The 9,646-nt window shown below is 35.8% G+C and overlaps 1 protein-coding gene across 3 annotated transcripts in view; it reads left to right on the top strand.

The window, feature by feature from the left end:
- Positions 1-9,646, top strand: part of LOC149787381 (serine/threonine-protein phosphatase 4 regulatory subunit 1-like) — a 103,763-nt gene that overhangs the window by 84,080 nt on the left and 10,037 nt on the right. For all 3 annotated transcript variants that reach the window (XM_089977967.1, XM_089977969.1, XM_089977968.1), the window contains exons 17-20: positions 590-710; positions 2,999-3,114; positions 4,119-4,279; positions 5,907-6,043. In XM_089977967.1, the coding sequence (XP_089834093.1) occupies positions 590-710; positions 2,999-3,114; positions 4,119-4,279; positions 5,907-6,043 (535 nt within the window). The remainder of the gene's footprint in view (positions 1-589; positions 711-2,998; positions 3,115-4,118; positions 4,280-5,906; positions 6,044-9,646) is intronic.

The raw sequence follows: 9,646 nt of genomic DNA on the forward strand, positions 1-9,646 counted from the left end.
GGGATTCTGTTTTGTGTGCGTGTGTATATGTAGAGAGAGAGAGGGAGGGTACATACAAAAGTATATGCATTTTATTATGTTTAAAGGGCTGTTCACTAAAACATACATGGGACCCAGGAAAGGCACTTTTGTAGTGGGATACTCACCTAAAGATGCAATTTAGAATTGTCTTAACATTTTAATATGAGCTCTGTGAATCAAAGTACCCTAGCATATATTTAAAAAAAAGACTGCATTCCCTGGGTACCATGTATGTTTAAATGGAACAGCCCTAAGTGAGTATGCAAAAAAAAGGTGGACATAACTTGATAATTTCTTCTAATTACCTAAAGTGTGTACCCGGGTACATAGTATTATTCTGTATACCTTTGTTGTGATCTAAAGTTTTCTGTACAGCATCATGTTGCCTAAAGTGTGTACCCTGGTAGACAAGTATTAATCTGTACAGCATAATTGTTGCCTAATGTGTGTACCTAGTACATAATTCATATGTACAGCAGCATAAATCTTTGCTGCATTTGGAGATGGTAGCATCATCTCAGTGTCATTTGCGGATGAGGTATAATGTTCAGTTCTCCTCTATTTCCAGACAACTGGTGCTCATATCAGAACTGTTCTTGGCACAGGAGATCTGTGAGCACTTGCTTCCTCTGGGAATGGTTCTTGCTGAGGACAAGGTGGCTGAGGTCAGACGCGAAGCCTTGAGACTGGTATGTAGTATAGAATTACTGTGCATTTCACTTTTATTAATAGAATGCCAATATTTGTGGATTGCCTTCTTGCTACAAGTTATAAGTTGTTATTTGTGCTTTAACATCTAGTACTTTCAGGTTGTATTATCTGTTGTGACCAGTTTTTATATTTATATTGGGCTGGAATGTTTTTTTCCTTCAAATTATTGAATTCAAGTGATTATTTTCTCTGGAAATACAAAAGTGCTTTGATAAAATTTTTGGATAGAGACATTCACTGGAATTTATAATATATTCAAACCTGGAATTATATTTCTGTGATTCAACAAAAGACTTACGACTCATCAACACTTAAATAGCTACCACAGACATGTTTACTTTAGTTTTGGGATTTTTTTCCCTGGCTTTTTACTGAATTTTATTCAGACTTTAAGTTGCTAGGACTTGTGTCTATGATTCTTGGATTATTTTGGGATTTAATTTGCAATACCACAAGTTCTTTTTTTCTGATTTTCACTTTATATTCTTGGAAAATCAATCATTTGTTAAATTTTACAAAGCTGGTTGTCTTTCACCCTTTTCTGTTATTTTAGGAGCATAGACTCGTAACAATCCTGAACAGAAAGTCGTGTTTCCTTAGGGTTTTCACCAGCACGTTTCTTGTGCTGTCTAGTTTGGCCAAAATGAAAAGGGTTCTGCCGATATGACCACTATAGCGGCCATCTTGAAAATTTTATCACTGCTCCTCAACAGATGGTATCACAGACCTGCCAGCTCTTACGATTTTGCCATAATTCTTATGAAAATTACCCTTAAAATACAGACGACATACTAGCGAAAACTCCGAAAAAAATTATTGTTGCCGAAAAATCCGGATAATTGGTTCATCCGTGTTTTATTTTTATCCGGGTTTCATATTAGAGTTAGTGAAATTAGTTGGGAAACCAGACTAACTTTACAGCAGCACCCCAGCTGCTTTAAACGGCACCTATTTGTTCATGCGAAGTGTCTGCATGATCAAACTGTTGATTGTAGAATTTTTTAAAATGGCGTCCAGAAAGCAAGGCATGTTTAAGATGAAAGGGAAAATAAGCTTCTAGAAAAGCCTTAATAATCAACACAGAAGAATAAAAAGGAGTATTAAGAATCTTGTGAATAAAAGCTGGAAAGGACACAATTATGTTTATTGGACATCACATGCCAATTTGAGTATGACTTGTGGCGGGAGATATAATTGCTGTCATCATGTGAAATGGAAAAGAATTTCCAAGAATTATGTCAAGTTGAGAGATGGCAACAAGCCATTCAGTTGCATAGGGTTCGGAACTTGAGTTTTTGCAACTGTACTAGTGGTAAATAAAGTCTGTGTGTACTTTACAAATATTCAGTTGAACATATTGTCGATGAATGAACTTTTAATTATGTTTTCCAGCTTTACAATAGCAGTTATTGATATTTTGTTACACCTTACTGAAAACGGGTCAATCTTATGAAGAAAAAAAATCAACTGCTTTACTGAGACGGACTCAGGGTTGCAGCCATATTGAAAATCCGGTTTTCCTCTTGAATGAAAGTCACATCAGTAGGGTGTTTTCATTAGAAGAATATAGTTGTCGTAAATAAAAAGGGTTATGCAGCCGTCTTGAAAATCTTGCTACAATTGCTGAGCAGAAAGTCATGTCAGCATGGGATTTTCACCAGCAGACTTCTTAAGGTATATGATTGGTCCTGAATAAAAAACTTGCTGCTCTATTATTCAACATGGCCACCATAGAAGCTAATTGTAAAATATTGTCCCACAAAATTATCGGAGATTGTTTCAACACTGAGTAGTTTATAAAGAAGAAACGGTCTTGCACTGAATTCCTGGAAATTCTTTTTGGACAGTAGAGCATTAGTACCTTTGAGTGACTAGGTTTCTGCTCTTAGCCTGCTTTGTCATAGACATTCAAATTGGCTGGAGAACAGCAAAGCCTTTTATGAGCTGCGCTCTTAATGCAGAAAGCTAATTCCTACATTTTTTAATATTTTTTTTGTGTGCAAAACTTGTGGGTCAGCAACATCTGCCCGAGGCCATGGTGTGGCTCTGGCCAAACTGACTAGGAAATGCTTTCATTCAGAAATGTCCAATGCTCAGCCCCTTGAGGTTTTAAGCAGTGTACAAACAGCTGTCAGATTCAGTTTAAAATTATTTGAAAGTAACTACAGGTGAAGTTGAAAATTTTAACACGTTTACCCACTTAAAATATTTTCAGAACGCCATGATCGTTCTTTTTCTTTACCTTTCAATATTTCGACTGTTGCAGATAAGTGGGATATTGAGAAGGCTGAATTCAAGCCAGGAGGAAAAACTGATGAGGTACCTTGTTAATCAACTGATGGGCAAATTTGCACACAATCAGAAGTGGAGCAAGAGGCAGCTGTAAGTAAACACCTTTTAGGGAAAAATATTTTTTTTTTTCAGTGGAGAAATGTCAGAGATATAGCAATGACAGGTGCAAACCTGTCAGCCCATATGATTTGACAACAAGTCCTACAGAAATGACCCTTAAAATCTTGATTTATGGAATAGCAAAAATTACAGAAATGTGATTGTTTCATAAAATCATGATGCTGGTGTAATGTGTATTTAATTGAGACAAGACTTCTGACCAGCTGCAGGACCAGGTTAGTTGCAAAAATAACAGTATCTTTTTCATATGTGCTGTAATTATGGCACTTATATATAGATCACACTTTTTATTCCCAAAAGGCACTTTTTTGCCACTTAATAATGGCAATAATTAAGCTTATACCTCACAGAGGGATTGGCATGAATGTATTTATAGTTATTTCAGGTCATTTTAAAGAGTGTATTTATACTTGATGGATTGCAGGTGGTATTCTGTAAGCAGTCATTTAATACCATATATGGGGTCCCGAGTGGCCGAGTGGTCTGAAGTGCTCTCTGTTATGGATCACTGCCATCTCACCTCTGCGTGGGTTGAGTCTCGGATTCAGCCAATGTGGGTATGTGAGAAAGCTTGCCAGTAGCTTCTCGTGGGTTGGTGGTTCTTTCTGGGGTTTTCCCATGTTCATCCTCCACCATTAATACTGGCCGCCATGTATAGCCTATCGTGTGCTGAAAAATGGCGTTAAACCCCACAACAACAACAACAATAGCATATAGTTTCAACCAGGAACCTGCATAAATAGAGCCATGGAAGAACAAAACATACAATACTTACATACCTGCCTTTTTTTTTACATTTGTTTCTTTTTACATTTGTTTCATTGTAGTGGAATGTTACAATGCAGTAGGATAAAAAAAAAAATAAAACCTGATTTAGCCAAATCAAAACTTGCATCATGATGACTCCTGTTAGAAAATGACCTTCATTTACATTATATATTTAAAAACAAGTTCGTTTGTCTTGTGTGTTTCAGCTTTGTTCAACTCTGCGAGGCCATATTAAAGGAAGAATCCTTGAGCTGTGAACAGTTTGCCAAAGAGTTGATGCCAAGTTTGCTGAAACTAGGACAAGATCCTGTGCCCAATGTCCGAATAACTGTAGCCAGGTGCATGTCCTTTTACATAGTGAACCGAGGTAAACAATTCACAAGACAGTGTAATATGTCACTAATTGCATTATCATTATTTAATGTGATATAAATTTCTTGGAGAAATACAGTTCATGAATTGTGGAAGACCTATGTTTTGTCTTCCACTTCCCGAAGAAAGGAAGTTATTGGTTTCAACTATCCCTCCATCACACTTGTTTTTATGTAAACAAGACATTTCAAAAGTCAGTCAGGACCCAGTTGGATACTGAGATTACCTTGAATAGGGCCCATGTCCTGATTAGGTTCTAGTAAAGGACATTATTTTCAGAATCATATGGCAATACATTGTTGTAAGTGAAGGTCATTAGCTTGTAAACAAGATGTCCAGTATTATCTGACTGTAAACAAGATGTCCAGTATTATCTGACTGTAAACAAGATGTCCAGTATTATCTGATGGTTAACAAGATGTCCAGTATTATCTGACTGTAAACAAGATGTCCAGTATTATCTGACTGAACAAAATTTGATATGCAGATATGTATTTATGACCTATTGACCTTCTGGTGACTTTGATAAAACTTTTGAAGCTCATAAAGTAGCTTCATATTTGTCAAGGAATGTGACTGCTAACACTAGCTGTGTAAGTGAAATGTGTGTGTGTGTGTGTGCATGTGACAAAACCATATTGAACCACACCAGGCATATTTCATATTTGAATATTTACATGACTTGGCACAGTTTCAAGACCTGAACAGGTGGTGGTAACTCTGACCTAATTTTGATGGTCAAATGTGACTTTGTTTAATAATGGACATTATCTTACAAGCAGTACCTTCAGTATGGTGTGGTCAGACTGAACGAAATTTGATGTGCTGCTGTCTTTGGCATGGTTCCAAAATTCTTGCTTTTTCATTGTGAATTTAAGGTTACAGGTTGATATACTGCTTGATTTCATTGTTTAAACCTCAATATAAACATATCTGTCCATATAGGATACATTTAAATGGTTACTTATGTCCCTTTTATAGTGTTTTGAGGTAACTAGTGTGTTATTTCCCATGACACTGTAACCTGAATTGAACGACAAGTGCCACAATTGGTTTCCATATGTTGCACCCAATTGAACTTCCACAGATTTGCACAGACTATTAACTTGTGACCTTTGAAATCGGTTCATGTTATCAGAACAATTCACCGTAGTTTATATTTAGAACTGGAATTTTCTGAAAATTAGCCAGTGCAAATGCATTTGTAATTGTGTGTAAAGGGGTATTAAAATTGTTAGCATACAACAAGAACATGCTGTAACTGACACTAATCACGTTTTATGACTAATTAAATGAAGTGGACAACTGAACTTGTTTCAGCCAAGTACTGACAGCAGGGAGTAGAGATAAATGTCCTCCCAGTAATGTTGGTACTTGATACAAATGAGGCTGTTGCCCCATCTCTTACTCCAGGTAAGTCATCATACTCCTGGAGCTGAGGTGGAGTAAATTTCTGGATGTCAGATGCAACACACAGTGTTCATTTTGTGGTTCTGTGAGTATTCTGATCAAAATAACTTTATTGGACAGTGCTGATAATCTGTGGATACGAATGAGTGTTTGTGATGAATATTTGTTAACAGGATAATAATGATAGTGATGATAAGTTTGTTTTCTTCCAGATTATTTTACTTCCTCAAAGAACCCTTTTCACGAAGAGCTGTTGAAAACCTTGCAATCACTTCAATCTGATTCTGACAGGGATGTTCGCTTCTTTTGCTCAAGTCATGTAGAAACCCAAACACCTACAGAAGAATTGGTAAGTGAACAAATCCTTTTATTTATAGAGATGTGTATTTAGATTAACCATTTACAGAAATTCTTTAACAAGATGAAAAATGTTGAACAATAAGAAAGGAAATTATAAAAAAAACCCTCATTTCTAAAGTGTCCAGACCTCTGAATTTAACCTGTGATATAATTTAAGTCAATAATTCTCAAGAGATTTAGAAAAAGAAAAAGAAAATTAGGAACATAATTCAAAGATTGTTTCAGTTCATTCAGATGGTAAAAATTCAGCAAGTAGACAGGATGGTCTCTCTCTCCAAACTGTCTTTTTTCAGATATGATTTACTCTGTTTTAAAAGCAGAGTTCCGCTTTTTTACTGACCTGAATCAGATTTTTCTTGATATAGTTCATTTTTCTATATAATTTATGATCCGGTTTCTAAAAAATGGTCTGTCCCCATTCTGCAACGACCCTTGTAAATTATTCGTTCCATATATTAGTTAGTACACGATTCTTGTAAAGAGAATTCCAATGAATCTTTGTAATGGAAACTAATGGCAATGGAAAGAAGCTTGCTTGCAAAACATGGCATCCCGAGTTGCTGAGATACCATGACACGAAAAGTTTAGATAAAAGTTTTTAAAAACATATGGAAATGAGATTGACTGCATACATGCCAACCATTATGCTTTTGGTGTAATGATTACGCTTTTTTCCACTGAATTACGCCTTATGCGTAACTGTATTCAGATTACGCATTTTCGGTATATCCCACTCCAAAAAAAATTAATTTGTTTTATCATTTTTATTAACATTCCAATAATCCCACAGACCGTATTCTGTGTAATTATGACATAAGAGTACGCTTGTCCGAAGACTTGCATGCACGTTCCTAACAGTATTATGTTCTGTTTATAGCAGTTGCCCTATTTCCAAGAAATATACTGGTTTATACTTTTAACCTCGGTTCCTGTTCATAGCAGTTGTATGGCTTGGGATAGAACAGACTGGTATTTTAACTTGTAATCTTTGCTCACAGATTCTTTGTTCTAATTCATATCTGGTACAGAATCAGTCTGTAGGTATTTGGCGCTAAAAGTCAAGTAAGATTTTTTCTAGTCCATGCATGTGTTAGAGCAAAAATGTTTTTCAAATAATTTCACAGATGGATTTGGAAAAGACCAAAAACCGATTCAGAGATGAATACATGAATTACACAATACTGCATTCCATTCTAGGGCAGCTTCACACCCCTTGCAGGCTACCAATACTGGTCATGGTGGTAAAACAAAAACACCTTGAATTAACTCGTTTTACTAACTCCAGTACTAAGGTAACTTCTCTTTTACATCAGAACTTAATTGTGGACACGAATTTTATAAATGCAGAGGCATTATGTACTGAGTTCTTAATAGAACATGGACTACCAAAAGCAGTAGAAGACTACATTGGTCCTTTCTTCAAATGGATGTTACCTGATTCCAAAAGTGCAGAAAATATGCATGTGCAAAGAACAAAATCATCTAATATTGTTAGGTGTTTAGCAGAAGATCCTTCACTTAAAATTGCAGAAGGCATGAAAATTGGGCCATTTAGTATTGCAACAGACAGGAGTAGTGATTATGATGACAAAAAGTTGTACACAGTCTGTGTAAGAGACAACAAAAAGGGCAGAGTCAGAGTTCTCTTCTTTCATTACCAGAATCAACAGTAGATTCCACTGGAGAAAACATTTTTTTTTTATTTGCTTGAGAATGCTTTGAATAAACTAAGTTGGCAGAACTATGGGGTTTTCAGCTGACACTGCATCAGTGATGACTGGAATTCACAAAGGAGTCGCATTCTGTATTTTGTAACATCATTGTACATATCAGGTTGTCTCTGTCATATGATGCACCATGCTACAGGAAAGGCTGCTGATACATTAGAAGGAGAACTCCTGAAGTATCAAGTTGGCACTCTACCTGACAATGTATTTGATGTGGACAGAGTTGATTTTTTTCATCTTATTTCCCAGCTAAAAGACCCAATAACTGACAGATATAAATTTCCTCTTCTTTGTCAGGTTATGAAAGGAATATTGGTTCTTTACCATTCTAATGCTGACTTTGAGAGATGGTTCTGTATTGTTAACAAAAGTAAAACTTAATTTAGACCCAGGCTCTGTAATAACCCAGCACTTAGTGCTCTACTGGTGTGCAAAACATTCATAGTCTCAGCTGGTACAAAGTGATTTGAAATGCAATATGAGAGTCTTGCTTTTTGAACCTCAAAGCATTATATACAAAAACTTGCAGCAGTAATTGATGTTAAAAGTCTAGAGGAATAAATAAATCATTTTGTACATGTGCTCATTGAATTTTTATCATGTTATATGTGGATTACTTTTTCTGCTTGGATTACTCTTTTTGTCCACTTGGATTACACTTTTACCTCGCCAGGGGTTGGCATGTTTGTGGCTGAAGCGAAAAGTTGACGGAAATTTAGTTGGTCAGTTTTTTAAAAAACTGAACGCTAGAGGACTGTCATTTTTTACTTCTGCAATAAATATCTGAATTACGGTTATCACGGTTGTAAGAGTTTGGAACAGAACCTACAAAAGAAGCTGCATACAGAAAAATTTAAGCTCAGATGGCATCTGGAAAAAGTGCAATTAATTGTTATAAGAAGAGAGATTTCTTGCACGAGACAACAGATGTAGCCCTCTGTCTAAATATGCGCATTGCATGTCGCTAAGACAAGCACCAGCTTGAAAGGAAAAGGCTCTCACAGAAATGATTGCACATTGAGTCATAAAAGTCATTGGTGACAAAAAGGAAGGCTAAAGAAATCCTTCCCAAAGCCGAAAAAAGAGCTTGACTGGCATATCAACAGGTTGTGTCCCTTGGAGGAAAAGACTAGTGAATGCATGGGAATATTTGTATATAGCTGATGTACGTGGGTATTTATTTAACAGATTTAAAAAAAAAAAAGAAGTATAATGTATTTGCTGCATAAATTGAGAAATTATTGTGACTTAATTACGATGTGAAAATTGACATGCACATGAAACAACTTCAGCATCAATAGTATTGGAGAACAAATTCATGTGACTATAAATATTGTGAAATTATTGAAGTCAAGTTGAACATTTTTGGTGAGTTTATTAGTTTTTTAAATGATTATTTTGGTTTATTTTATGATCATAAGTTGTACCAGGAGAGTTTTTATGAGTGTAAAATGTGTTTTTGGCCGGGGGCCTTCAGCCTCCTGAACTGCCAGATTCGGGGCACTGCCCCTTGAGACCCTGTTGGGGGAGGACTCCCAGACCCCCCATGACATTTTTTTCAGCCCTTTTGTTTTTATGGAAGACCAAAATTATGTCTACATTATACATATATATCCATTTGCTTAAAGAAACTTTTGCAGGTAAACAAGATGAAAAGCTAATATTTTTGATAAAGTCTAAATGATTTGATATAGTAAGTGTTAAATGTTAGATACAAGGCAGAAAAAGAAAGGCTTGTTTCCAGTTGGCCAACCATCCCTGTTTCTCATTGCTGACCTTGTAACTTTTTCCCCCATGGTAATAAATAAATCACCTCTTATATAATATATTATTTAAAAAGAAAAACCAAACAAAAATCAAGCTGC

Source organism: Sinohyriopsis cumingii, chromosome 12, assembly GCF_028554795.1.
Source record: "Sinohyriopsis cumingii isolate HCF-2022 chromosome 12, ASM2855479v2, whole genome shotgun sequence".
NCBI classification, from domain to species: Eukaryota; Metazoa; Mollusca; class Bivalvia; order Unionida; family Unionidae; genus Sinohyriopsis; species Sinohyriopsis cumingii.